Raw genomic sequence first — 17674 nt, forward strand, 5'->3', positions numbered from 1 at the left:
GGTAGCTTCAGAAAAATCTTTCCAAACTTGGCCAATGATTTTTATCAACGCCAGCATCTTCAGCTCCTCTTGAAAGACAATTTTCCAGAGCTGCTCTTAGTTACAAAAACCCGCAATAGGTTAGGCGACAAATCTATAAGATGCCATGTGTCTTAGATCCTGGATGGAAAATTATGAAATCAAACTGAGCCTGGAGGTTTCTCAATGTTAAGAAAATTAATTTTTTATTATTTTTGTTCTGTTATGATTTATAGTGATTCAGAAAAATTATATTTTCGGTTTTTTTAAACATTAAGTTTAATAAATAGAAGTGTTTTTTGCAAGGTTCCTTCTCATTTCATCATTTTTTTATTGATATGACACTACACAATAAAACTGCTAAAAATCAAGTAGTTTTATATGATTCAAGTACTTGATAAATAAATACTTGACTTGACTTGAGATTGAAAAACTACTACTTGACTTGAGGTTGGCTTGAAATCGATTCAAGCTCAAGCCAAGTAGCTTGAAAATCAAGCTAATGCCTTATTTCAATGAAAGAATTTATTAAAACTTCTGAGGTTCCGCATTGTCATATGTTCAGTTGAAGGTTAGCCATTTACCAGTATGGACCGTTTATCTACAGTTGAAAGTGTAGAAAATTTCGAAAACTTACTACCAAAATACCCATATATAATCAAAATGCACGCTCGACCAAAAATATTGCTGTTGTAAGTGAAAGTATCGAAGAAGGTCCAAATTAATCCATTCCTCGGCGCGAACAACATTTGGGCCTCTCCATCCATATTTGGCATCTCCATCCTTTTAAGGTTCAATTGACATTAGAACTAAAGCCAGTTGAAAATGGAATAATTAGAACATCTGACGATTGGGTGCTTGATCGAATTTTCTTCAGCGATGAAGCACATTTTTCACCGAGTTGCAATGTAAACAAGAAAAATTGACGCATTGGGGCAGTGAGAATTCTCACATAACTGCTGAGAGACCATAACATTCACAAAAAGTCACTACTGTATGATGTGCAATTAGGTCTGGTGGAATGATTTGGCCCTTTCTTTGAAAATGAATAAGGTGTCACTCAAACCAAAAATTCTCATCGCTATAGCCAAAAGATTACGGTTTTTTTTTGGCCTGAAATTAATGATATTGACTTGGACAGAATTGTGTTTTCAGCTAGATGGCGCAACAAGTCACACAATACCCATTTTGGCTTAATTTCAAGAAACATTCCCAGAACGCGTAATTTATCGGTTTGGCTATGTGAATTGGCCACCAAGATCTTGTGATTTATAGGCTTTAGTTTTTGGGGTTTATGTGAAATTAGGTGTTGCCGATAAATTTCAGATTATTGACGATCTGAAAACTTATTGGTTTGAGATTGCCCGAAATCATTCAAGAATGCATATACAACCATATTATAAAGGGTGTTATCTTTAGAGCTATAGAACTTTAAATTGCAATAAAACAACGATGGATTATTCGATTGACATGAATTTTATTTATCCGCAAGATAATCTTGTGGCATTACATTTCGAATATGATTTCTGGCATATGACCGCCACGGCTGGCTCGGATGTAGTCCAATCTTGACGTCCAATTTTCGATGACTTTTTCCAACATTTGTGGCCGTATATCGGCAATAACACGGCGAATGTTGTTTTCCAAATAGTCAAGGGTTTGTGGCTTATCCGCATAGACCAATGACTTTACATAGCCCCACAGAAAGTAGTCTAGCGGTGTTAAATCACAAGATCTTGAAGGCCCATTCAAAGGTCCAAAACGTGAAATTAGGCGGTCACCAAACGTGTCTTTCAATTAATCGATTATGGCACGAGCTGTGTGACATGTTGTGCCGCCTTGTTGGAACCACAGCTCCTGGACATCATGGTTGTTCAATTCAGAAATGAATATGTTAGTGATCATGGCTCTATACCGATCACAATTGACTGTAACGTTCTGGCCATCATCGTTTTTGAAGAAGTACGGACCAATGATTCCACCAGCCCATAAAGCGCACCAAACAGTCAGTTTTTCTGGATGTAAATGTGTTTCGACATACACTTGAGAATTAGCTTCAGTCCAAATGCGGCAGTTTTGTTTGTTGACGTAGCCATTCAACCAGAAGTGCGCGATACGTATTCCGCACAGAACCATTATTTTCGAAATAAAATTGCACTATTTGCAAGCTTTGTTCAGGCGTGAGTCTATTCATGATGAATTGCCAAACCAAACTGAGAATAAATCACTTGACAGCTGTTAAATCGGTCGCCATCTTGAACAGTAATGCCAACTTAAGGTTATATACCTCGAAAAAAAACACCCGTTACATTCACGGAACCCGCAGTCGTAGACTTTGGGACTGCATGCAATTTCAACCACCCTAAAATAAAATCCTGGCTACGCTATTGGGTGAATCGAACCTTTCGTTCGAAATCCCATCCCGACTGAAAATTCGAAAAATACACACATCGTGAGGAAATGAGCGAAAAAATCGAAAAGCAAAAATGTAGATTTACCCGATAACCGATCGGAAATAATCAACTACAGCGTTAATAGCTATCCTCCAATATCCCAGCAACGCCCTCCGCACAACCTGACCTGAAACCGCGCGATAATAAATCACTTTCGAAGAACAGGAAACGTCACATCGGATTTACCACCGAAAGTAGACGTAGATTAATGAATCAACCGTCCAAAAACGCCTTGGTAGTCACTCCAAGCTGTGACAGCTACGCGGACCTTGGCGCAAAGAGATTTCGCGCTTTTCTCGACAATTGAGATGGCCAAACGAGAGGAAATTGCGTTACTAGCGAAGGAAACTCGAACGTACGGTTTTCATAACCGCAATTATTTGCCATTCAAAAGATGGTACCGATATGTCAGCGGAGGCGATTCGACGATTCGCGTCGGCAGATGGCGCTAGTTTCGCAACAGCACCTACATCGAGAGGCGATCTTTCATATTATGCGATTGCCAAACGTTGAATCTCGTATTCGGGAACGGAAGGAAGACAATGGTCTCAGATTCTAATCGCAAGATCGGAATCGATTCCATTGAAGTTTTAAACGTTTTGCAAGTTTCAAGGAGCGACCCACTACCGCGTCAATAAATCTTTAGGAATTCGTAAAATGAAACACTCAGTATGGGTATTACTTCACATTTATTGCATCGCCTTCAAAGTACTATTTTCAAGGAAAAATTCTGGAAAGGTAACAGGCCAATTGAAAATTACCCGGTCTACCAACAAATTTTTTTGGCAAAATTCGATTTTATTATTCGACATAGTTGCCTTCGAGGGCGATACAGCGATTATAGCGATCTTTCAACTTTTCGATACCATTTTGGTTGTACGATTTGTCTTTCGCTTCAAAATAGACCGCAGTTTCGGCGATTACTTCTTCATTGGCGCTAAATTTCGTTCCAGTGAGCATTCTTTTGAGGTCTGAGAACAAGAAAAAGTCGCTGGGGGCCAGATCTGGCGAATACGGTGGATGCAGAGGCAATTCGAAGCCCAATTATTGCAATTTTGCCATTGTTTTCATTGATTTGTGACACGGCGCATTGTCTTGATGAAACATCACCTTTGTTTTTTTTAATGGGGCTGTTTTTTAACGATTTTATCCTTTAAACGATCCAATAACGCTATATAATAATCACTGTTGATGGTCTGGCCTTTTGGAGGTAATCAATTAATGTATCCTAGAATACTGATGCCATAACCTTGCAAGCTGACTGTTGTGTTTTTCCTCACTTTGGATTCGGTTCATCGTGTACAGTCCACTCAGCTAACTGTCGATTGGACTCCGGAGTGAAATGATAGAGCCATGTTTCGTTCATTGTCACATATCGACGCAAAAATTCAGGTTTATAGCACTTGAACAGCTTCAAACACTGCTAAGAATCATTGACACGTTGTTGCTTTTGATTGATTGTTAGCTCTCGCGGCACTAATTTTGCACACAGCTTTCTCATGTACAAATATTCGTGATATGATGTACACGTTCAGATGATATCTTCACAATGTCTGCTTCTCGTTCAACTCCACTTCACGGTCATTCAAAATTATTTTGAGAACTTTTTTGAATTTTTCGTCGGTGACAGCCTCTTTTGAGCGTGCACTGCGTTCGCCGTCTTAGGTGCTCATTTCACCACGTTTAAACTTAGCATACCAATGAATGATGGTTGATTTTCCTGGTGCAGACCCCCGAGACCCTTCATCAAGACAAGATTTTGCTTCAACTGTATTTTTTCCCTTCAAAAAGCAATATTTTATCAGCACACGAAATTCTTTTTCTTTCCATCTTTTTTCAAAAAACAAAAGTAACTACACTTACAACGCAATATCTCACAAACTAATGGTCAGACTGCTTTCAAATTTTGACACGTACCTATCGTTTGATAGTTGGTACTAAATAAAAATTACATGGATTTAATACTAGCACCGCCATCTGTGCATCAAACCAGGGACTTTTCAATTGGCCTAATAATGACCTAATGTCCGGTGCTTTTGAGCGCTCGTTCGTTGATACCAATACTTCGAAAGTGGTTTGGTAATTTGATAGACCAAATGATATTCAAATTGCAGGTGCTTATTCAAACTAAAAAGGTTAGTTCCTTTATCATGAATTTTGAATGAGAAATCCTGTGCTTCAATTCTCAATTTTCAGACGTGGAAAACGTAACAAATATTAATTTCTGTAGGTTGTATTCGGCAATTTAACACTTCGAGAGGCTAACCTGTACGCTCCTCTCAATATTGAATACCTTTCTGCAGAAAAAATTGGTCTTTGGCTTCATTAGAGCCAAATATCTTTCCTTGGAGCAATCCTTTGAGATCTCCAAAAAGCCAGTAAACAATGGGGGTCAGATCTGCAGAAAATGCTTGGTGGTCAAACAATCGGAAGCGCAATTCGTTCAATTTGACCATGGCTTCCATTGGTTTGTGACAACGAGTATGGCCTTGTCGAAAGAGATTTTTTTTCTTTTACATCTAAGGACGATTTTCCTCAATTTCTGCACTCAATTGATCCAATAACGTTATGTAATATTCACTGAAGAAAATACAAAAGAAAAAAGAAGTATAATGTCAAGTATGTAATAATATCATACGATATTAATTATCTATCTGGTTAATGTATCAGCAAAAATGCCTTTAACATAAATGACCATTGTCAAACAGAAGACTTCCACATTATTACGTAGGAATAAAAATCGAAAGTAACCCAAGGAGAATGCATGTCATCAAGGGAGAGTAGCGATATACCTGTTTCACCCTTGTTAGGAATTATCAGTACCGCATAACTCAATCCAAGATGACAAACAAACGAAATAGTAGGCACCTTATTGAACGCTGGCAGGCGCAAAGCAGTATTATTACTGCGAGGGTGGAACCGGTATATCGCTACTCTCCCTTGATGACATGCATTCTCCTTGGGTTACTTTCGATTATTATTCCTACGTCATATCGTGGAAGTCTTCTGTTTGACAATGGATAGGTTGATGGCATTTTTGCTGATACATTAACCAGATATATAATTAATATCGTATGATATTATTACATACTTCAAATTGTACTTTTTTTTCTTTTTGTATTTTCTTCATTCATTACCAAGTATCAGCTATTTTATTCATTATAATATTCACTGTTAATGGTTTCGATTTTCTCAAGATATACCCATTTTTCATCGACTGTCAGATATGGACGCAAAAAACCCTGTTTTTTCAAACAGCGTTCTGATATTTGCAACTCTCATGCAACATCTTTTAGACTTTTAGACTTAGAAAAAGTTGTATGGCACTGAGTGACGAGAATTGCATCAACTGCAAGACTGACTGCTGCTTCTATTCGACATTCCTCTAATATTCTTCCTCTATCAGAATGCGAATCATGTAGATCAATGATTATATCTGCATTTCTCATTGCGTAAGTAACCGTTCGGTTATTAAAATCATCTGCTACATAACATGACGTACAGGGTCATTGGTATGAAATGGAAGTTACCTTTATTAATATCTTCTTCCTGCACCTATCATAAAAAACCTCGGCTATGTGTACCTTTCAGTTTTGAAATAACGGAAAGAGATTCACGTAATTGAGGATCTGCTCTGACATTCGCCATGTTATGGAGCAATATAGTTATTACACATATAAGATTCAAGGTGTCATCTAGCTGTATCTAGTGGAGATGATAATAACCCTTCAAATAATGATAAGATCCCTAGTTGAAAATCTTATTATTATTCAAAGGGTTTTTTGATTGAAATTGAAAGATTCAAACATTCAATTCGGAATTCGGAAATTGATACTAAATTTCTGTTGTTAACCTTTATCAGAGTTTCATCTGAAAATTGCATATTTTGAAATGAGTTCCAACGATGATATGCCATCTTAAATGTTAATTCGGTTTTTGCTCTGGATAAATCTAAGAATAATTACCAATATGTAACTAATTTAATAGCTACGAAAAAGGTTGTAGTATAGTTATTTATAATACAAGTGCAGAAGGCATTGGTATTCTTCCACGAGTTCAAAATTCAAAAACGAGCCACGAAGTGGCGAGTTTTGGAATGAACGAGTGGTAGAATGAGCCTTCTGTACGAGTATTATACATTATTTTCTCTAATTCATTGCATTTTCATTGAAATTAATGAAATATTTCCATAAATATAATTTAGTGATTTTTGCATTGAAAAATGTTGGTTGGCAGAACTGATTTCTTTAAGGCAAATTGATGAATTGACAGATAAAGCCGTGGCGGAAAGTTCTGAATACCAACATAGAATAATAAAATATAACCATGAAAACTGTGCGTTTCTGATATATTCTCGCACGATTTTGTTCTACAAGATGTGGAAGAATGAACGGAATAACCACAGAATTGGAGAAAAACAATTCTCAATATAATCAACGAGGAAGTAGGTATTATTAGACATTTTAATGAATTGGGCTGAGCTCAGAAAGAATCTTCTATATCAACGAATATTCTAAATTGATCACATTCTTGAAACGAAAATCAGATGGGTATAAGCCTCAGAGTAATAAACATAGATAGAGGGAGCATGTGTCATATTCAGTAAGCAAATTTTGTCCCCAACACGAACTATCAAATTTGACATGAAGCGCGCGGAAATGAAAACATATCAGTGATACGATATTTCACTCAACTCCCAAATTTCTCCACAAAGAACACACTTCTTATGTCCCATTGTGAATCAATGTTTCATATTGGGTAACTCAAAATATATCGAAATAAATACCTAAATATATCAGAAATGCAGAAAACAAACTTCAAGCGCACCAAACGACGTGAAACAACCGATGACACTACGAGAGCAAAATTTGTCAAACCTTGGATTTCAGTAGGTAGGTACAGAAAATAATAAATATTCTTCTTATTATAAATTCGATAATTAAGAAAAAAATCGGATTCCAAATATTCACATTACCATATACTCCCTCTATCTATGTTCATTACTCTATGATATAAGCCTAAAAAGGCCAACGTACTTAAAAAAAAGGATACAACAAAATTGTCATTCAAGGCTGAAGACGAAAGATCTACCACAAGGTAAATTATGAATATTTTTTCTGCTTAAAAATATTTGATGCAATGATCGATCAATTTAGAATATTTGTTGATATATCGACATTCTTTCTGATCAAAATTGTTCTCAACATTAAATTAAAACTCCAAATAATAAGAGCTTCTGAGTTTGAAGCTCTCATTTGGAGTTATAATTCAATGTTGAGAACAATTTCGATCAGAAAGAATGTCGATATTAACAAATATTCTAAATTGATCGTATTCTTGAAGCGAAAATCGGATGGATATAAGCCTCAGACTAATAAACATAAATAGAGGGAGCATATCTCATTTTCAGTAAGCAAATTTGTCCCCAACATGAACTATCAAATTTGACATGAAGTTTGCGGAAATGAAAACATAATCAGTAATACGATATTTCACTTGACTCGCGAGTTTCTCCACTGTGAATCAACGTTTCATATTAAGTCAAAATATATTGAAATGAATACCTAAATATATTAGAAATTCAGAAATAAAACTTCAAGCGCGCCAAACGACGTGAAACAACCGATGACACTAGGAGAGCAAAAGTTGTCACCTTGGATTTCAGCAGGTTGATACAGAAAATAATAAATATTCTGCTTATTATAAATTCGACAATTAGGAAAAATATCTGATTTCAAATATCCAAATTTGCATATTTAATCGCGAATCACTCAAATACATATATTTCATTCAATATATCAGGTGTGTGAATAAGTCTTTCCCGTTTTTTTTCAAATTTTGAGCCTTTATTGTGAAAAAATCGTTACAAATGAATTATTGAAAGTATTGGCCATCGCTAGCTACAACTTTTCCCCATCTTTCTGGCAACATACGAATCCCGTTGCGAAAAAATTCGACCGGTTTGGCCTCTATCCAGTCATCCACCCATTTTTTGGCTTCCTCGTAGGAATGGAAGTGCTGGTCAGCCAGGCCATGCGTCATCGATCTGAAGAGATGGTAATCAGACGGAGCAATGTCTGGACTATAAGGCGGGTGGGGTAGGACTTCCCATTTGAGCGTTTCTAAGTATGTTTTCAACGGCTGTGCAACATGTGGGCGAGCATTGTCATGTTGCAAAATAACTTTGTCGTGCCTGTCGGAGTATTGTGGCCGTTTTTCTCGAAGTGCGCGGCTCAAACGCATCAATTGTCGTCGATAGACCTCGCCTGTGATCCTTTCATTCGGTTTCAGAAGCTCATAGTAAACCACACCTAGCGGTCCCATCATATACAGAGCATGAGCTTGGCGCCATGAATATTTGGCTTGGCCGTCGATGATGATGCATGGCCGGGTAGTCCCCATGATTTTCTTCGCTTCTGATTATCGTAACGGATCCACTTTTCATCGCCAGTCACGATACGATGCAGAAAACCCTTTCTTTTATGTCGCTGAAGCAGCTGTTCGCAAGTGAAAAAACGCCGTTCGACGTCTCTCAGCTTCAGTTCGTACGGCACCCAATTTCCTTGCTTTTGGATCATTCCCATGGCTTTCAAACGCTTGGAAATGGTTGTTCGGTCAACTCCCAATGCTTCAGCATGTTCTTCTTGCGTTTGACACGAATCTTCATCAAGCAAAGTCGCCAATTTTTGATCTTCAAAGATTTGCGGCCGCCCGGAACGCTCCTTGTCTTCCACGTCGAAATCGCCACTTTTGAAGCGTCGAAACCATCCGCGAACACTTGAATCATCGACACAACCTTCTCCATAAGCTTCCTGAAGCAACCGATGCGCCTCGGCAGCAGATTTCTTCAAATTGAACCAATAAAGTGAAACTTCCCGCAAATGACGTCGACTCGGCTCAAATTTCGACATTTTCACGATTTCAAAAATTTATGATGCGAAAAAATTTCAACTAATGTGTTAGTGTGGAATTTTTGACAGATGAATAAGCTTTGATTATGACATATGTAACCATTAAATACTCGCACAGTATTGGTGGCGCCATCTCTTACAAAAAACGGGAAAGACTTATTCACACACCTGATAATATACATTCATAAAATATATCAGAATCAACGAAATCCAACCATGTTGGGGACATGTAAAAATAGAGTATACTCTTTCTTTCTATGTTTATCACTCTATGGTAAAAGCCTTAAAAGTCCAACGTACTCAAAAAGAGGGACACAACAAAATTGTCATCAAGGCTGAAGACGAAAGATCTCTACATTAAGATAAATTATGAATATTTTTTCCGCTTCAAAATATTTGATGCAATGATTATTTTAGTGCAGTAACGTATCGAAAAAGCACTAGTGCTGGATTATTACGACATTGAGATGAGTGTCAAATAATACCTAATTATTATATGACAGTTTTAGGTGATATACTATTAAAGGTATAGCTCACCGATTCGCTGGCATCCTGAGTTAAGGCTTCTCTTGAGTGATTCTTTACATCAGTCAACGGTTGGCTTTGGACAGAAGGTATGCTAGTACCATTGGACTGATCAGGTTCTGCACGTATTGATCTTGATACACTGCTGATGCTGTAATCCATCGAGGTAGACATGTCTTCGTTTTTTGAGAGAACAAGCTGAAGAAAAAAGTTATTCTTCAATGATTATCTATATCATTTTCACCATGAATGTTATAATTGCATAATAGGAGAATAAAAGTAACCAATTTGTTAGTGGTTAATGAATTTCAAATCGATAAAAATGATATACTCACATCAGGAACAGTAGCTAATAAAATCCCAACCATAAAAGCAGACTGCCATCTGAAAAAACATAACAAATTGATAACAAATTCATTGTTAATAAAATAAAGAAAGAGTGCTCAAAAATCCAACACAAAGAAACAATTTCAATTTTATCTATCACTGATTTAATCTTAAATCATTGATGTGGCCTTGTAGATAAAACTGAGATTTTGCCTTGAGATGAACTACAGGGTTACATTGGTACAGGGACAAGGTAAGGCTGATAATCGATAAATCTTAGAAATATGGGAATTCTCTGAAAATCTACAATTATTTTTGTTTTACAAAAATGTAAAAAATATTCTCAATGCCCTCTGAAATTCTCATGATTCAGTTTTTGATATTTTGCCGATGATAAAATTATACACGAACGAGGGGGTCAGTTAATAGTATATATTAAGTATATTTAAAGTCACTTGGAGGAAGCCAGAATATTTCAATTATAAAGGGTGTTTTTTTTAGAGCTATAGAACTTTAAATTGCAATAAAACAACGATGGATTATTCGATTGATATGAATTTTATTTATCCGCAAGATAATCTTGTGGCATTACATTTTGAATATGATTTCTGGCATATGACCGCCACGGTTGGCTCGGATGTAGTCCAATCTGGACGTCCAATTTTCGATGATTTTTTCCAACATTTGTGGCCGTATATCGGCAATAACACGGCGAATGTTGTCTTCCAAATGGTCAAGGATTTGTGGCTTATCCGCATAGACCAATGACTTTACACAGCCCCACAGAAAGTAGTCTAGCGGTGTTAAATCACAAGATCTTGGAGGCCAATTCACAGGTCCATAACGTGAAATTAGGCGGTCACCAAACGTGTCTTTCAATAAATCTATTGTGGCATGAGCTGTGTGACATTTTGCACCGTTTTGTTGGAACCACAGCTCCTGGACATCATGGTTGTTCAATTCAGGAATGAAAAAGTTAGTAATCATGGCTCTATACCGATCACCATTGACTGTAACGTTCTGGCCATCATTGTTTTTGAAGAAGTACGGACCAATGATTTCACCAGCCCATAAAGCGCACCAAACAGTCAGTTTTTCTGGATGTAACAGTGTTTCGACATACACTTGAGGATTAGCTTCACTCCAAATACGGCAGTTTTGTTCGTTGACGTAGCCATTCAACCAGAATTGCGCTTCATCGCTAAACAAAATAAAATGGACGTAGTGCGCGATACGTATTCCGCACAGAACCATTATTTTCGAAATAAAATTGCACTATTTGCAAGCGTTGTTCAGGTGTGAGTCTATTCATGATGAATTGCCAAACCAAACTGAGAATAAATCACTTGACAGCTATTAAATCGGTCGCCATCTTGAACAGTAATGCCAACTTAAAGTTATATACCTCCAAAAAAAAACACCCATTACAAGGGTTGTCCAAATTTTCAGAAATTTCTTCGGAAAGAATGAAATTATCGCTAACCATACTCCCAAATAAACCCCGGTATTTGGCAAATCGTCTTGGAAACAAAAATGTTCGGTTTTTCTTATTGGCTGAATATTCCCCGTTCCACTTCGGGAGCGATTCTGGTTACACTCATTGGCTGCATCTATCACTTCTTAATTACTTTCTAATAAATCGCATAAAGCAGTGTGGTCCACTCGATGGTCCATAGGGGTATCATTGAAATGCATTTTTTTTTTGATTGTCCATTTGAGCATATCATATCGATATCAGTTCTTTCGTAAAGTTTATATCATAAAATAATAGTTTTTTTATGCTTTGAAGGTACTGTGATTATATAACTCAAAAAACTATTAAAGAGTATGTTATGGAAGAGAGAACTGATCAGACCTCTACCAAATTCGTCATAGTTTTCACATTTTTGGTCACACAAACTCAAACCTAAAATAGTTCATCAAAATTCGATCTGCATCGAGCCGGATAAATTGGGCAGATCAGAGCGGCAAATTTTTTTCGCCGGGGCGCTAAAATGTCTTGCGGCGGTCCTGATCATATCTAGGAACTAGGGCCGGGAATCATGAATGAATGATTTGAATATTCGAATAATCATTGAATAATTATTCGAATAATTGCATTTTGCATTATTCGAATAAACATGAATATTCACTGAATAGTTGAATAATCAATGACTACTTTTCTATTCATGAATAATCAGTGAATAGTCGAGTATTCACTGAATAGTTGAATAATCAATGACTACTTTTCTATTCATGAATAATCAGTGAATAGTCGAGTATTCACTGAATAGTTGAATAATCAATGACTACTTTTCTATTCATGAATAATCAGTGAATAGTCGAGTATTCACTGAATAGTTGAATAATCAATGACTACTTTTCTATTCATGAATAATCAGTGAATAGTCGAGTATTCACTGAATAGTTGAATAATCAATGACTACTTTTCTATTCATGAATAATCAGTGAATAGTTTTCTATTCATTGAGTAGTTGGATATTTATGAAGTTACGAATGAAAGTTTGAATGATAATTTGACTCACTATTCAGGAATTATTAAAACAAAGTTTTGTGATTCACTACGGACAAATCGTTCTATTAATATTGAAATTACTGGAAATTACATAATATTGAAATTGATAGATCCAATTGAATTGAAATTTTTCATTTAATAGTAGTAGAAAAAGGTATTCAGCCAAAGAAAAATTAATAAAATTTGGATTTCATCAATAAAAAAATATAAAAATGGAATATAAGATTCTAACATATATTAATTAATATTAATAATATTAATTAAATTAATGAAAATAATTAATTAATTAATTATTCATTAATAAGATTCTACATTCGAAAATGCAACCTTGCCTTCCTTTTCTGTATGCATTGCTATTTCAAGACATTGCTCTATTTCATGTATTTATGTATTCTGAATTGCGAACCGACGAATCTTTATATTCTTTTAGATCTATGGTCTTAAAATGTACACACATCGACTGTAGTAACATCCTTCCTTAACAAAACTGAATCAGAAAACAAAGTTTTTTGAAAATTCCGTATAATTGATCACGAAGTGTATTCTTGAAGAATTTAATGTTCTCAGAATCTGCTCGATCATTCTTTTTGTACCTCTAGACCTGTAAAGAGTCTATGTAGATTGTATTGTCCCAGCGAAGGTTTTACTGCGTCTATTTAAGGATCTATTTTGTATTTTGTACGTTGTCATGTGATAAAAAAATCTCTGTATTTACCAAACGACAATTTGATTATAAAAACGAGACCGTACGGTCTCGTTTGTCGTTTGGTAAATACAGAGATTTTTTTTGATTGACAATTTATTTGTTTGGATTCCGAAAACTGACAGGAGAACCAAAAATGGCGGTGTGTGACGTCACACTAATAGAGCGTATATGGCGAGAGGCAAAACACCAAAACGATTATAACACGTCGCAAAGGGTATATTCACTCATCAAAACGTTCGGATTTTATTGGTTCATTAAAACATGAGTTCAATCACTGAATATTGACTGAGTATTCATTGAATAATCACTGAATAATCATTGAATAATCACTGAATAATCATTGAATAATCACTGAATAATCATTGAATAATCACTGAATAATCATTGAATAATCACTGAATAATCATTGAATAATCAGTGAATAATCAACGAATAGTTGAATATTCATGACTACTCATGAATAATCAAGCATGAATATTTATTTGAATGAATTATTCGAATAATCGAATAAATTTATGGATGAATATTCGAATACAAAAAGGCGAAAAAGTCCCAGCCCTACTAGGAACAGCTTCAACGAGCAATGGCGGAAATATTCCCCGTTTTTCCTCTGAAGAAAGTAACGCTCAATGATCATAATATGATCATCTCCAGTTCACTCGGTGAAATACGAAATGTTGACCTTCAAGTCAGTTAGATTTCAGTTAATGCAAAAACAATTAAAGTACGTTTAGAGCGAGCCGTTTTTCCTCTAATCTTAACCGTCAACAAGAGGTCTTCTTGCACCAGACACCATGAAGATGTTCCGTTAATTTAACACCATACGTGCAGGTCTCTCGGATGTACAAGAATGAGATGTCATAGTAAAACGATTATTTTATAATTCTGGTAGAAAAATGACGGTTGCGTGGGTTTGATTTTGCGGTACGTTGACCCGCCAAATTTTCACGCAATCGGTAATATAGAATTGTTTGGTTTATTGAAGGGATCTCAAAGGTAAGTACGTAATTATGATGGTATTCAAATCTCGTCCTTGTAATCAATCAACAAAATAGGTAATCACAGCTTGAGGACCAGTGAAACAGTAAAAAAGAAGAAAAAACCTTCATTAAATTTGCCAAAGTTTCGAAACTTTATTGATTCTTCATCAGGGCTACAAAAAAAAGGCTACTATGCGCTTTACTGAGTCCGTGGCATATTAAATCGTTGCACAATCTGATGGTTCTACAAAGCTTCTTAATGTAAGGCTACTCTTCAATTCTTGCCCGGTCAAACTGAGAAATTGGATGTCCCGGCATTTTCCACGGAATATTCTCAATATTATTACTCTCGTTATTATTCGCTGAAAACTCATTTATTTCGAATACACCTGTATTCTCCTGAACAAGAATTATATTTTGATGGTTCATTGTTTTCATTTATATGATAAGATAGTGAAGATTCCATGCACAAAAAATGTTCATGATTCAACAAGTTGAGAGTTCATAGGGGAGTCAAGACTTTGACGATGTGTGTATTTTAAAAGAATTCAATAGATGTTTATTTCATTATAAAGAGGAAGATATACCATTAACGATCCAAAACGATATCAGCCAAATGGTCGCCACGAGTATGGTTGCATAAACATTTCATTTTTATGAAATTTTCCTCGATAACTTCATATACATTTCATCTTTAAGGTCTTAAATCGATTGATAAGAGTTAATCTTTTAGGCCCAGTTTCACCAAATGCTTTAATCTTGACTTGGCTCTTAAGTGAGGCCTTAGATCACGATTAATGTAATGTAGCGTTTCACCACACTCCAAAGCGCCATTTAATCGACCAATCGCGATTTAGCACTAATCGGCCATTTTTGGAGGATTATAACCTTTCAAGTTGAGATTAATAATTATTTATCAGTATGGAACTCTTGTCTATGTAATTATTTTTCCGGAAATTTCTAATTTTTGGGTCAATTTTATCAAAATATGACTATATGTATAGGCTCAATATTTCCCATTTAAAATACACGTAAACTTTGTTTTTGTGTTTTATGAAATTTATTGCAAAGAATAATTTATTGATATGTTTGATTGAAATATTATTTAATAAGCAGTTGAACTTGTTAATAAAAATAAATAAGTTAATAAAATTACTTATATAGTTTTTTTTCCAGAATGTGTGGTTTTGTGAAATGGGATAATTTCTTTTTAACTTCTGCAAGTTTCCGACATTTCGAAGCACATCACTCGACATTTTCGGCAAAAATTAACTTTGTTTTTTGTTTACAAGATGTCAAATGATTTGAAATGTTATGAGTTATGAATGAATGACACCTGACACCTAGCGGCAATGGTGGTCATCACGGCTAATACGATACAGAACACTATATAACTTTTTGTTCACAACGTTGCCAAATGGTTTCACTATTTAATCGCGATTTGGTTAATCGCGATCATCTTCGGACGGGTTGATGCATGGTGAAACAGAAAACACTGTTAAGCCTGCTTTAGTAACAAGCGGAGTTTAATCAATCTGGGATCAAGTGCTGTTTGGTGAAACTGGGCCTTAATCACTAAGCATTGGGATAAATGTCATCTTTCACGTGGTTCTATGTGATAAAAGTCTAAAGGTATCAAATTAGAACATCTCAGTGGCCAATTTTGATTGCCTCTAACATGACAATTTCTTGCAAAATTGTGCAAAATGTTGATGCTTGTGTGGTCTTGTTGAAAATATACTTAAAGATCTAAGTTTTCATGCAAAATACGGTGCAACGTCGTTTGTGGAATGCTTAATGGTCGACGAGGAATCGACTGGGTTTTTGTCAACACTACTAACTACTACAATTTACACAGCTTTACTTTTTGCTTCTTTGCAACTTCGACTGCAAATTGTTCTCCATTTTTAGTAATTGCGTAGATTGTACTTGCCAAATGTCAAAAGATAAGAGCTTGAAAGCTATTCAAATGGAACTTTTTTTGAAAAACCTTATACACAGGGTGAGTCTTTGACTTGTACATATATTTCAACTGAAGATTCCTGAGGTCAAAGGAAACATTTTTTCCTTTACAATTTTTTTCGATTTGGCACGGTTGGAAAGATACAGGCTGTTGAAAATCCATAAAATAATGTAATTTTTAGTTATCTTTTGCAAATGGAATGGAATCGAAGGAAATGATTTTTGAAATATAGTTTTTCTTTTTATTGGTGTGATAAATCTTTTCCGAACATAAAACTCCATCAACGTCCGGTCAAACCCAGAATGCACGCTATACTAAGTGAGAAAAATAAGTCGAATCGGAAAAAATAGTAAAAGAAAAATATCTTTCTTTCAACCTTAGGAATCTTCGGTTCGAATATACATATATACAAGTCAAAGACTCACCCTGTATAACTGTAGGACTTTGGGGTCAAAAGTATTGCATAGGTAGGTTCAAATTCGATAAGATTTCCGGAACTACACCAGTAAACCGTTTGTAATAAATAAATAAAAAAAAAATTGATGGCACTTTATCGAGTACTTTTTACAAATAACGGAAGAAACTGAAAACACGATTACTTTGGGAGGAAGCCCTGTATAAATACTCATCAGATCAAACTATTTATTTGAGTAAGTACGATTCATTCGTAATTGAGTAATTAGTACTAATTTCTGTCAAAAATTTAAATATTACGGACGTTGTTTCGAAAAGCCCAAAAAGTTTAATCATTCACTGCCTCCTGTGAGGATTGAACTCACGACCCCTGGTTTACAAGACCAGTGCTCTGCCACTGAGCTAAAGAGGCGACGCGAGTAAAACGAAATTGTCGCATACCTAAACGTAGAAGTATAAAATAATATATCATTGCTGAAATTTATTTTAGTAAATGATTCATTAACAATAATGAGAATTAAATTTTAAAAATTATAGAACATATTAACTCCATAGCGTCAAATTGTTCTGACTTCAGATAAAATCACCAAATAGGAATTTGATTAAGTAGATATCTATATGTATAGATATTAAAACCCTTGAGAGCGTTGATATTATCCTTAATCAATTTCAATCCCTCAATTGTTTACCCTGCGATTCAATTGGATAGATAATCAGGAGATCTTCTCATCTGAAATAGTATAATAATCCTGACAAGATTATGAACCAACCTTTGTTAAATTTGATCGCATCAGTATTTTTCGATAAACAAAATTTCAGTTGGTTTTTTCTGTTGTAAGATACTCTGAAACCATTGAATTTT

At 35.4% G+C, this 17674-nt stretch overlaps 1 protein-coding gene and 1 non-coding gene across 2 annotated transcripts in view; both read right to left on the reverse strand.

Annotated features, from left to right (window-relative positions):
- Window positions 1-17674, reverse strand: part of LOC123678500 — a 34475-nt gene that overhangs the window by 16039 nt on the left and 762 nt on the right. The window contains exons 2-3 of the mRNA XM_045615550.1: window positions 10243-10291; window positions 9920-10105 (exon numbers count right to left, since the gene is read on the reverse strand). Of these exons, the coding sequence (XP_045471506.1) occupies window positions 9920-10105; window positions 10243-10291 (235 nt within the window). The remainder of the gene's footprint in view (window positions 1-9919; window positions 10106-10242; window positions 10292-17674) is intronic.
- Window positions 17153-17224, reverse strand: Trnat-ugu. The gene has a single exon. It is a non-coding gene; the product is annotated as a tRNA-Thr (tRNA).

Source organism: Harmonia axyridis, chromosome 1, assembly GCF_914767665.1.
Source record: "Harmonia axyridis chromosome 1, icHarAxyr1.1, whole genome shotgun sequence".
NCBI classification, from domain to species: Eukaryota; Metazoa; Arthropoda; class Insecta; order Coleoptera; family Coccinellidae; genus Harmonia; species Harmonia axyridis.